The sequence below is a fragment of the Struthio camelus genome, chromosome 24, assembly GCF_040807025.1.
Source record: "Struthio camelus isolate bStrCam1 chromosome 24, bStrCam1.hap1, whole genome shotgun sequence".
Lineage (NCBI taxonomy): Eukaryota > Metazoa > Chordata > Aves > Struthioniformes > Struthionidae > Struthio > Struthio camelus.
Genome location: NC_090965.1, coordinates 4866878 through 4879044, shown reverse-complemented (window position 1 = coordinate 4879044; position 12167 = coordinate 4866878). Strand labels below are relative to the sequence as shown.

The 12167-nt window shown below is 62.0% G+C and overlaps 1 protein-coding gene across 1 annotated transcript; it reads right to left on the bottom strand.

The window, feature by feature from the left end:
- Nucleotides 1-6500: 6500 nt before the first annotated feature.
- Nucleotides 6501-10686, bottom strand: PIM1 (Pim-1 proto-oncogene, serine/threonine kinase). The gene is made up of 6 exons (XM_068918460.1): nucleotides 10387-10686; nucleotides 10151-10257; nucleotides 9990-10040; nucleotides 9510-9876; nucleotides 8317-8493; nucleotides 6501-8016 (listed from the first exon to the last, which is right to left on the bottom strand). Exons 1-6 carry the CDS (start codon nucleotides 10466-10468, stop codon nucleotides 7859-7861), a joined length of 942 nt encoding a protein of 313 aa, XP_068774561.1. The 5' UTR covers nucleotides 10469-10686; the 3' UTR covers nucleotides 6501-7858.
- Between the last annotated feature and the right edge of the window lie 1481 nt (nucleotides 10687-12167).

Sequence of the window (12167 nt, the reverse complement as noted above, 5' to 3'; positions counted from 1 at the left end):
GGGCGGATAGAGTTAAACGTCGCGCTGGGGAAGGGGACAGACCATTTCCACTGCGGGGTGGGAGGAGAGGGGGCAGACTCGTCAAGCCTCTTGCGTGGGGGGGGGGGGGAGTGGGCGAAACCATCGGGAGAAGGCGGGGGGGTGGCAGAGAGGAGAGGCGGGTAAACGGCCGGCCGGGGGAGGGAGCGGGTTAAACCATCTACGGGGCGCGGGGGGGGCTGTACCATGCGCACGGCGGGGGGGGGGGAGGGCGCCTGTCAGGGCTGGGCCGTGACAGAATCCCTGTCCCGCCTCGGGGCGGCTGGCCTGGCACGACGGTTTTTATGGCACCCTCAAGGATTTGAGGCCATTTGGGGCCATTTCCAGCCCCTCGGTCGTGCCACAGGAACCTGCTGTCAGGGTTGTCCCCTCATAAGGACAAGCAGGGTGGGGGGGGGAAGCGCCATCATGGGGCAAGGCGTGAGGCGCCTCCAAATGCCACCCGCCCAATAGACACGGGGTGGAGCGGGGGGGGGGGGGGGATAAACTAGGAAAAACACAGCGTGTTTCACAGCACATTTCTGCTTTATTTATTTAATTTATTTTTCCGCCTTATTCCGGCCGGTGGGCGGCTGACGGCAGAGGGCGGCACAGGCCCGTGGCTGGCTGCGCCGCCCGGCCTGGCCTGGCAGCCGGGTGCCTAGCCGTAACCCGCCATGGCTCTTCCCCTCTCCGCCGGCCGCTCTTGAGGCGCGGGCAGAGGTTTCTGGGGGAAGCGAGCCTGTAGCTTTCGGTTCCAGGCTAGAACGAAAGCCCAGAGAGAGAAGAATCGCTTCCCTTTCCCAGGCCGAGGCTCTAGCGGAGAAGGGAAACTCATCGCTAGCAAAAAAAAAAACAAAAAAAAACAAAACCCCAGTGCGTTTCAAGGCTCCCAGGCGCGGGGAGATCACAGCCCTGCTGGTCAGGAGCTTGGTGCCTTGGGCGAGCAAAGTTCCCCGAAGGGACCCGGTCCGCACGTGAGGGCATCCAGGGTGCAAGAGTCGCTCCTTCGTCCCCAGGCTTTGCGCATGGTTAAAAACGTCGGCCCGCAAATCACTTCATCCTGCGAGGGAGGTCTCGCTCCCAACGTTTCCGCAAGGAGTTTGGGCCCTGAGGCGGGACAGGGCCGCCGGGGCTCAGACACGGCACGGCTCCTCGGCCCGAGCACCTGCGAGCCCCGCTGCTGGCGGTGGGCAGCTGGGTGTCTTGCGCGCGGAGAAAGGGAAACCGGCCCGTGGAGGGGGTCGGAGCCGGCCAGAGAGTCTGTCCGTCTGTCCTAGGGCCCTTTCAGCGGCCCCTCGTCCCCCGGTTGTCGGCGCTCCCCTCCGTCTCGGCTGGGGGGGGGATGCGCGTGGCTGCCGCCGGCCGGAGGCAGAGCTGCTTGGTGGAGGAGTCGTACCTCCCGCTTTTCCGCTGCGATTCACAGATCATCTTCTCCTGCTTCGTTTACTGCCTTTATCAAAGACTTTGCTTGCAGACACCCTGCTAGGGGAACAAGAGAGCGTCCCCCTCCGCCCCGGCAGGGGAAGGTGGCTCCTGGTCCCTGCTCTGTTCCCCCCCCCCCAAAAAAAAAGCCGAGCAGGAGAGAAAACCCACCCAGCGGACGGGGTGGTGGGGAGGGATGCCAAGGACCGAGCTCAAATCCTCAGCATCCCCAGCCGAGCGTGTTGATTGCCGTCCGGTCTCAGCTGGCGACTGCAGTCACCAACCGGGGCCAAACCGACCCAAACCCACATGGTTTGGGGGGGGGGGGGCACCTACACGGACCGAAGCGCTCGCGCACCCATGGGCGCGCACGTGCGCCGGCGGGGTGGGGGGGGACACACGGAGCAAGCTGCTACCAGCAGCAGCCCCGCACGGAGACTACCGCTGTCGCGGGGCACGGGCGCAGCGCGGTGGGGAGCGCGGGGGCGGTTTCCGCCGGGGGGGTGGGAGTAGGTACCGGCGGCTCAGGAGGCCGCGGGGGGGGTCCTGGCCTCGCCGAGAGGGCTGGGAGGGCCGCGAAGCCTCCCGCTCGCCCCGCCGCCGCCCGGCCCCGTTTCTCGGCGCGGCTTGACCTGAAATGACGTTTCGCTGCTGCTGTTTTTCTCACAGGCTTGGCGGCGGCGGCGGCGGGGCCGGATCGCCTTCCCCGCAACCCGCTCTCCCCTTTCGAAGGCACCCGCGCTCCCGCCCGCCCGCCCGCCTGTCCTTTCAGGGTAACTGAAATGGCTGCTTCGGTTTGAAACAAGAGCTTTTGTTTCATTTTTCAGGTCGCTTAACCCCCTCCTAACCGGAAAAAAAACACAGTGGTTAAGGACATCAAAATATTACCCTGGAGGAAGGGCACAAAAAGCCTGGGAGAAGGTGAAAGAATCGCTTTGATCCGCCCTTTTGCTAATTTTGACTCAACTTTACGCAGTGGAAAGGTTTTTTTCTTTTTCTTTTTTTTTTTTTTTTAACCCGAACAAAGTGTTTTTTTCCTCAGGCAAAACCCCACCAACGCTAGGGACGAGTGATGCCCTTTCGGGGTGTAACAGAGGCCGGGCTAGGTCAGACCCCGCTCTCAGGAAGGTCAGTGTCAACCCCGCGTGGCTTCACCGAGCCGAAACACGAGACTCGGGTCACGAGCAGGGCTCCAGCTGCCCGAAACCGGCACCTGGCACAGCACGGGGTTTTCGGCGGCGGCCTGGGACGGGACACCAGATGCTGGCCCCCGGGACACCCCTAACTCAGACCTAACGTGCACGGCGGGGGCTAAGCCCGAGCCCAAATTTGCTGTTACCGGCAAACTGTTTTTTTTTCCTGAGCCTGCGGAGGGATGCTCGGCTTCTGCATCCTTTGCCGCGACCTGGCCGGCCGCGCTCCCCTGGGCGCCGCGTGTGCGGAGAGCCCGGGCGCCCGTAAAGAAAGCCGGGAAGCGCTCGCTTTCACTGGCTGTTGGCGCTTCCCCATGGCTATCGCTTCACCTGCGGCAGCGATAGGGCAGCCCCGCTCTGAAGCTCAGCCGCCGAAGATCTCCAGCGGGTCAGGGCGCCGTGCCTCAGTTTCCCCACGTGCCCTGCGGAGATGACGCTGTTGCCACATAGGACGTCCGGAAAGCGCTCGGAGACCGACTTCCACGAGGCTTCGTGACCAGGGAGCCGAAGCCGTGGGACACCTGGTTTGCTGATAATTCATCTCCTCCTAAGGCCGGCGTTTAAAATAGCTGGTGTGACTCACCGTGCCGAGAAGGGCCCTGGCCGCGGGGTTTCGGCTGCCGCCTCGGGGGCAGCTGGATGTTTTCCTCGTGACGGGACGCGGGGCAAGCTCCCTCGGAGTCGCCTGCCCTGCCGGAGGTGAACCAGTTAGGCGGTCCCTGCGACGAGCCTGGCCCGCTCCCCGGGTAGCTTTTCTGCCCGGTGCTCGCGTGCGTTTTTTCAGCCGTGTCAGGCCTTTGGCTGTTGTTAGTCTCCGGTCCCCGGAAAAATAATGTGCAAAATACACATCCCTTTTGCTCTGCCTCCCGGGGTGACTCCAGGCCCCCCCCCCCGGCCAGTCCTTTCCAAACGGCCGAGCGCCTTCAGCTGGGGACAGATGTTTACAGCTGTAGCCGGTAGTCCCATCCGTTGCTCAAGGAAGGCAGAGGCGTGATGAGTGCTGGCCCTTGGCAAGTTCTCGGCGCTCCCGGAACGGGAGGCCGAATGGCCTGAAATCTCATCCTGGTCCTGTTTCATCTTTTTGTTTTTGCTTTCCACGTTGCAGGTACTCCAAGATCCTGGCCGAAACCGGGGAGCCATAGAGAGTCATGCAAGGGAGATGGGAGAGCAGCGCTGGCTCAGAATCGCTCCCTGCTGGATAAGTCCCAAGGTTTTGTCCCATCTGGCTCCCGGGAGGACCGTGGAGGGGGACTATAGGACAGGACCAACCTCTTGTCCTCTCTTATGGTGGCTGATGGCCCCAAAGGACAGCGAGTCCTCGCTGGCGAGTCGCAGGGAGGAGGAACCGAACCGTCCGGCCCGGGGTCCCTCCCTTCACCTGCTTCCCAACAGTGCCATACCGCACGGCCCCTCATGTTTTAGCTTGTTGACATTAATATTTAAGTGTAACCCCCCCCCAACCCACGTATGTGCTTGTGCATGGGGGGGTGGGGGTGGCTAAAAGGGCCTTTTCCTCTCCTCCAGCCCCTTCTCCCCACGGTCTTGGGCCAAGCGCGTGCCTTTGGCGCCGAGCCCGCTGCCAGGCTTGGTGGCAGTCGGCCGGCCGGTCCAGGACTCGCTGGCTGGGGAGAGGAGGCAGACAGCCGGGCAGACAGCGCGTTGCATAAGCGCCGTTTCCTGAGGGCCTCTCGCTCCTTAGGAGAGACAGCGGAGGACGAAGAATGAGAGACAAGGAGAGCCAAGAAAAAAAGGGAGGGAAAAGCAGGCGAACAGAAAGGGGAGAGCCCGGCCCCGGCTTGCACTTTACTCATCCAAAGGAAACTCGCTGCTGGAGGGGATGCGGGGGCCGGGAAAACACCCCAAAGCTTCGGGCCAGCCACGGGAAGGGGGATTTATCCTTTCTGGGCAACCGAGTCTCCAGCAACCATCACCCGACTCAAATGCAACGAGTGCAGCTAGAGAAGGCAAAAACCCCATCTGCAACCTGGCCCTCCCATCCCTGGCTGGGGGCAGGAGCTACACCAAAACCAGCCGCCGCAGGGCCACGAAGCCCGGGCCGCACACATGCGCCGAGCTCCGTTTCCAACACCTAAGCCGTGGGGGTCCAGCCAGCTCCCCCCAGCAGGAGGAAACGGTCCCCAGGCCGCGGGGGTCCGGCCGGGCAGGACGACGGCACCGCTCGCCTCCTGCGGCACGAGCCCGACGAGGGGCAAAATCAGCAGCCGCAGCCAGAAACGAAGCGGCTATCTCTGCAGCAGTCGCGCGCAGCTTGGCGTGCCGGACCCGCTCGGCCTTTCTGCGGCGAGTTTTCTAAGAAACGCCGCAGCAGTTAGCGAGCGTTTACTGGAAGGGTGGGCCTTGCTCAGCCTGCAGCCGGGGCAGCCGCGATAGCGGCGCCCGCCGAGGTCCGGGCGGGGGGACGGCCGCCACGCCAGCCCTTGGGGCTCCTCTCCGGAGCAGGCAGCACCGCGGGTAGTTTTGCTTTCGTGTAAGAGCAACTTCCCGGATGGTCCGGAGGGAAAGAGAGAGAAGGTTAAATGCAAACCACAGCTCAAAATAGGCCTAAAACTTTGAAGCCGTTTGGAGCTGCGCTTCCTGCTTCTAGCAGCCCTGAGGAAGAGATGAAAGATGCAGCTGGGGGCGGGGGGGGGGGGAGGCAAAACAAACCCAGTGAACGCTTTCCTCCAACAGCAGCGACACAGCGCGCGCCCGTCACCCTGCGAGGCTCGGGCACAGCTCCGAGGGCAGGCGCGCGGCTCGGAGAGCAGCAAAGGGCGGCAGTCCCTGAAACGGCCCGTGGGTTTTCCAAGGAGAAACCCGTGGGGCAAACCAAGGGTACAATCAGAAAGGCTGGGTCAGATCCGGCTGGGAGGTTTGCAACGTAACCTGCAGGAAGGGAAACGCACCCCACGCTTGGATGGTAGGGGAAGATGCACAAGCGCAGATGGCTGCCGAACCGGAGGCCTCCCAACCTTTCGTGGTGGCAGCAGGTGCTCTCCAGGACAGATGAATGAGAAGAGATCAAGCTAGGCGAGCGAGAGCAGGGTTTAAAATTAGGCTCATTAAAATATACGAGAAAAACAACCAACACCTCCAAAGTCAAAGCACTGTGGTGTTGGGCAATGGGGTTTGACAGTTTGAAGGGTAAAAGCTTGAGCGAGGAGTTACCGCTGCTGACGGATAGCGACCAACTTCTCGTAATCTGAGCATCAGCTTCCTCTAACTGCGCTAGCCACAGCCGATCTGGAGGTGGGGACAGTACTCAGGCGGCTTTCTTAACCCACCGGCACCCAGCATGCAATACACGCTCCGCACCGACAAAGCCGGAGCAACAGGATCTGCGTTACCAAAATTTAATTTGGCCGACAACATCCGGTGTTTCACAAGGTTGCTTTGATGTTTGTTTACACGCTGCTCCTAGCACATGCTCTGCACCAGCAGCCCAACCGCCTGCAGATGAATGAGAACGAACAGGGCTCCACACCCCCTTTGATCTCTCCCAGGAGACTTGCCAGGAGCAGTCAGCGCTGGAAACTCCGCGCGCCCTGCGGAGGGCCGGATCCAGCCTTTGCTGGGCTGCTTTCAGCTAGCTGGTCCCAGCTCCCTCGGCTTGGCAAGCCTGTGGCTGGGACCTTTGGAGTTTGTCTCCGCTGCAGCAAGCACGCCGATACACTCATTTCCTACTCTCACCTCTCTGCAAGGGAGGAGTGTAAACCCAGGCTTGCTGCAGCCAAACTGATGCTCCCAAGACTGGCTGCCCACGGTGCCATCAGGATCCTCCGGTCGCTGGCAGCCCTCTTGCTCCCGCACGCCACCAGCTTTCCTCTTCATGCACGCCCCGCAATAAGGGATGTCACCATAGAGTCAAGTGATTTGTTTTTATTTAAAACCGCATGTATAAAAAAAATAGGATTTCTGAATTCCCCTGTACAATATTAACTATTAACAAAAACCCACTGGCTACACACTGGTTACATGTACAGACTCGACAGTGCGGGCAGCCCTGGCTAGCTCCCCCCACGGCTCAGCAAGAAGAGCGCTTAGGTACATGCACGCAGGACACCCCCGGCCCCAGACAGACACCTAGGGGGGAAAACCAAAACTCATCTGCAAACCGAGATCTGCACGTGGAAGGGAGCGACAGCAACCAGAACTATTTACAGACATCTGGGAAGCAGGCAGCCGCTCCACGCAGCGGCAAGACATCAAACAGAAGCACTCTGCAAGGCAGGCGGCGAGGCCAGGGAGGGACGCAGGACGGACACGGAGGGGAGACCCAAATGGGAAACCTGGGGATCAGCAGCTGTAGAAGCGAGGCATGGGTCGAGGACCCACATGAGTTATAAATAAATAAATAAGTTATCCGGCTGGCTAGGACCTTTCCTTACAAAAAACAACAAAAAAATCAACACAAAACCAAAAAAAACCCCAAACAAATCCATGAAAATAAATTAAAACCAAGAACTGGAAAAAAAAAAGTCAAATGTTACCACTATTAACAACTGTACACCAAACTCTGCTCCTGTATAATTCTGTACATACATTTACAACTCAGTTGGATTGCATTGTTTGTGCATTCGTGAGGGCATGGGAAGCAAGGAGCCCAAGAAAGAAAGTTCACGCAAGACAGCACACTTCGGAAGCCACAAGATGTTGCCCGCTTTGCTCCCAAGTTTCTTCTGACCTGTTTCCTTTTTGAAAAGGGAAGAAGTAACTATATACCCAGGCAAGTCTTGGAAAAAGCAGCAGTGTAGGAAGATTCAAGTATTTCCTCCAGCACAGCCCAGATCGCAACTGAAGGCACTCAGAACACGGTGACGGCGAAGAAGAGACAGCTATTCACAGCTATTCGGAGACACGGCACTTGCCCTCCCCCCACCCCCAGAACAGTTCCCCCCAGTTGACGCTTTCCTTGCTCTAATGTCTCTGATCCTCTCACAGTCCCGAATTCAGCAGGCCAGGGACACTCGTGGGAGCGCCCGTAAAACATCACCAAAAGTTGACTGGCAAGACATCAAGGAAGACAGGACCATTAAGTTCAAGTCCAGGACACCTGGGTTGGATCGTGGCCACCAGCTCTTGGATGATGGACTCTCCAGTTTGGTCTAGCTCTGGAATGAGATGTAGATGTTCCCATGTGACGATCCCCACTCAGTGCTACAGTCACGAAGAAGAATTCTGTTTTCTTTCATTGTTTTACAGCCAGGAGATGCAAGGAACTGTTATTTGCTAGACTCCTGGAGCAGACTGTGCAGGTGGATCTCTGCTGTCTTCTGCGGTAGGTGGACGCCTTGCATCCAAGAATGGTTTAAAATGTCTTCGAAAGATGGCCTGTCCGAGGGTCGCAGGGCCAAACACCATTTGATGAGATGCTGGCATTCTGAGGAGAGAAGCCAAGGGTCAAGCTAGGAAGGCCCGAGACTCCTGCCTCTCTCGTGTCACTGTCCGGATTGCCCTGCTTTGTGCTCAGGGCTGCTCCCAACACCCAAATACATCAATCAACTAACATTTTTGGAGGGTAGCCGGCAGGGACGGCAGGACAAGCGCCCACCTTCTCTAGCCTCCAGCTAACCGAGGAAGAGATCAAAACCCTCCCTAACCAGTAAGAGCTGGACGCTTGCGTATCCAGCATCATCTCCTAACACGTGCTATTCCCTGATGCAAAAAACCACGTGCCCACCTGGAGAGACCCTCTGTCGGAAGTACACCTGGCCCCGCACAATCTCTTCATCGTGCTCAAAGGGGATGTCTCCGCAGACCATGTCGTAGAGTAACACACCCAGGGACCACACCGCCGCCGAGCGGCCGTGGTAGCGATGGTAGCGGATCCACTCTGGGGGGCTATACACCCTGGTGCCTGCAAGAGACCGGAGGGACTCGTCACGCGGGAAGAGCCGGCATCCCTCAGAGCACACCGGCACCGGGGAGGAAACGTTTGTTTTGAACATCATTAGGGTGGTTCCAGTCGCATTCGCCCCAATTGACGCTGCAGCATCTCCACCTCGCAGATGCGATCGAGGGCGACATTCATACCTCCCAGCTGCTGTTTAGCAACAGCGGCGTCACGGCAGGGCGCAAGGGAGGCCGGCAGCCGGGGGCCGACCCGGCGCGGGGAGCAAACGGGCTTCCCCATGCAACGCCGACCTGCGCTCGCCTGCACCAGTGCCACCAGCTGCAAAACACGGCGTGGGGCGATGCAGCCCACGCTCGAAGCCCTCGGGGAGCCGGAGAGGCGCAGATGCCTGCCCGGGCACCCCCGGGCGCCGAGGCCGAGGGAAGGGGGGGGCCACCGGGATCTGTGCGACCCGCCCGCCACCACGTGACTCTTGTTTACAAACTTTAGGTTGTAAAAAAAAGCCGCCGGTGCCGGAAGGGGGCAGCACTGGCTCGGGGAAGGCCCGGGGCCCCGACCGTTACATGCAAAATAAATAAATAAATAAATAAATAAATAAAATAAAATAAAGCACCCATGGGAGGTGGGGGAAAAACCCGCCCCCCCATGCAGGGGGAAAAAAATAAAAAGGCAAATAAGGGGCGCGGAGCAGCCCAAGCCTTTCCGCAGCTGCAGAGCAAACGGGCTTCGCACCCGGGTTTTGCAACCTCCCCTCACAACGGCTGTTTGTTTTTGTAGGGTTGCCTTCTCTCCCCAACCCCCCCACCACCCCCAGCTTCCCCCACACGGATCAGCAGGTTGGGTGTCCGGGCAGGGCCAAGCGCCGGCTCCCGTTTCCCAACGCGCACCCCGCGACAAAAAAAAAAAAAAAAAAATCAAGCATAAAATAAAATAAATCAAATAAAAACTTTGCAGCGCAGCCGGCAACAAGCCGGGGGTTCGGGGGAAGGGGGGTGCGAAGCATTGCAAACCGGGCTCACCGTCGAAATCCGTGTAGACCGTGTCCTTGAGGAGGGCGCCGGAGCCGAAGTCGATGAGCTTGAGCTCGCCGGTGGCGAGGTCGACGAGGATGTTCTCGTCCTTGATGTCGCGGTGCAGGACGCCGCAGCTGTGGCAGTGCCGCACGGCCGCCAGCACCTGGCCGAAGAGGCCCCGCGCCAGCTCCTCGGGCAGGGCGCCGCGCTCCGTGATGAAGTCGAAGAGGTCCTGCACCGGCTCGGGCCGCTCCAGCACCAGCACGAAGCTGTCGGGCCGCTCGAACCAGTCGAGGAGGCGGATGACGCCGCGGAAGCCCGAGCCCACCTTCTTCAGCAGCAGGATCTCCATGGGCACGCGGGTGCCGCCGGGCTGCCGGGCCACGGCCGCCGTCAGCCGCCGGGCCGCGCCGGTTCGGCACCCGCCCCCCCCTCCCCTTCATCCCCCCCCCACCACCACCACCCCCCGGCGCCCCCGGCACTCACCAGCTCGCCCCACTCGGAGATGCGGTCCCGGGCCACGTGCTTGATGGCCACCTGCAAGGCAAAGGGCAGCGGCGGGCTGAGCGCGGCGCCCTCCCGGCCCCCCCCCCCCTCCACGCTCCTCTCCCAACCCCCGGTGCCGCCCCCCCCCCCCCGCCACTCACCGGGGCGCTGTCGGAGAGGCGGACGCCCGAGTAGACCGAGCCGAAGCCGCCGCTGCCCAGCAGCGGGCCCACCTGGTACAGCTTCTCCAGCGGCTCCTTCTCCTTGCCTGCGGGCGAGGCAGCGCCGTCAGCGCGCCGCCACGGCGCCGAGCCGAACCGGGACGAATATCCCCCCCCCCCCCCTTCCCCGCCACCGCGCGCCGGACCGGCTCGAACCGGACCGGACCGGGCCTCACCTGGCTGCAGCTTGGCCGCATGCAGCTCCCCGCCGGGCCCCGAGCGGAGGTGGGCCAGCGAGTTGATCTTGGAGAGCAGCATCCCTTCCCCGTCGCCCGGCTCCAGGGCCGGCACCGGCGCCGGCACCGCCCGAACCGCACCGGGCGCCGGCGGCGCGGTTCCGGCAGCCGGGCAGAGACGCGGGGGGGGAGGGAGGCGGCGGGCGGGGAGGGGGCGAAGAGCCCGGCCGGCGGAGGGGGGCGGAGGCGGGGAGCGGGAGCGGGCGCGGCGCGGCTGCTCCGCGCGCTGCCGGGCTCCCGTGTGGCGCGGCGGCCCCGCGCCGGCCGCGGGAGTAGCGGGGGGCGGGGGCGGGCCGGGGAGAGCCGCGGGGCGGCGCCGCGTCGGGCCGCGCCGCGCCGCGCCGCGGGGGCCGCCCCGCCTGCCCCGGCGCGTCGCAGCCAATGGGGCGCCGCCGCGGGCGCGGCCCGCGCGCCGGAGGGGCCGCGGCGGGCCACGACGTGGCGGGAAGGAAAAGGCGCCAAAGGGGGGGCGGGAGCGGGAGCGGGGGCAGGGCACGCGCATTGTGTGCGGGCACCGCGCGCGCGCGTCGCCGCCGCGGGCTGCGTCCGGGGCGCCGTGAGGGGACGCGGTCGCCCGGGCTCCCGTCGCGGGGCGACGCGTGCGGGGTGGGGGAGGGGGGGCCACTGTGAGGGCACAGAGGCGCCACGGGGGTGGGTGGGGGGCGGCGGGCTGACGTGGGGGCATTGTGTGAGCGCACACGCGGGGGGGGGTCTGCGGGGGGGTGGCCTGCGTGACGGGCTGTGGGTGAGGGGGGTCCCCTGTGCCTGACAGGCTGTGTGTGTGAGATGAGGGTACCGCATGTGTGACAGGTTGTGTGTGAGGGATGGGGGGGGTCACCTGTGCCTGACGGGCTGTGTGTGTGAGATGAGGGTACCGCATGTGTGACAGGTTGTGTGTGAGGGACAGGGGTACCATGTGTATGACGGGCTCTGTGTGAGGGACGGGGGTACCCTGTGCCTGACAGGCTGTGTGTGTGATGAGTGTACCACATGTGTGACAGGTTGTGTGTGTGTGTGTGTGGGGGGTCACCTGTGCCTGACGGGCTGTGTGTGTGAGATGAGGGTACCGCATGTGTGACAGGTTGTGTGTGAGGGATGGGGGGGGTCACCTGTGCCTGACGGGCTGTGTGTGTGAGATGAGGGTACCGCATGTGTGACAGGTTGTGTGTGAGGGACAGGGGTACCATGTGTATGACGGGCTCTGTGTGAGGGACGGGGGTACCCTGTGCCTGACAGGCTGTGTGTGTGATGAGTGTACCACATGTGTGACAGGTTGTGTGTGTGTGTGTGGGGGGTCACCTGTGCCTGACGGGCTGTGTGTGTGAGATGAGGGTACCGCATGTGTGACAGGTTGTGTGTGAGGGACAGGGGTACCATGTGTATGACGGGCTCTGTGTGAGGGACGGGGGTACCCTGTGCCTGACAGGCTGTGTGTGTGATGAGTGTACCACATGTGTGACAGGTTGTGTGTGAGGGATGGGGGTACCGCGTGTGTGTCAGGTTGTGTGTGAGGGACGGGGGTACTGTGTATGTGCCTGACGGGCTGTGTGAGAGATGAGAGTACCGCATGTGTGACAGGTTGTGTGTGAGGGATGGGGGTACCGTGTGTGTGACAGGTTGTGTGTGAGGGACGGGGGTACTGCATGCCCAATAGGCTGTGTGACACATGGATATTGTGTGTGTGTGTGACAGGCACACGGGTACTCTGGACACGTGTGCGA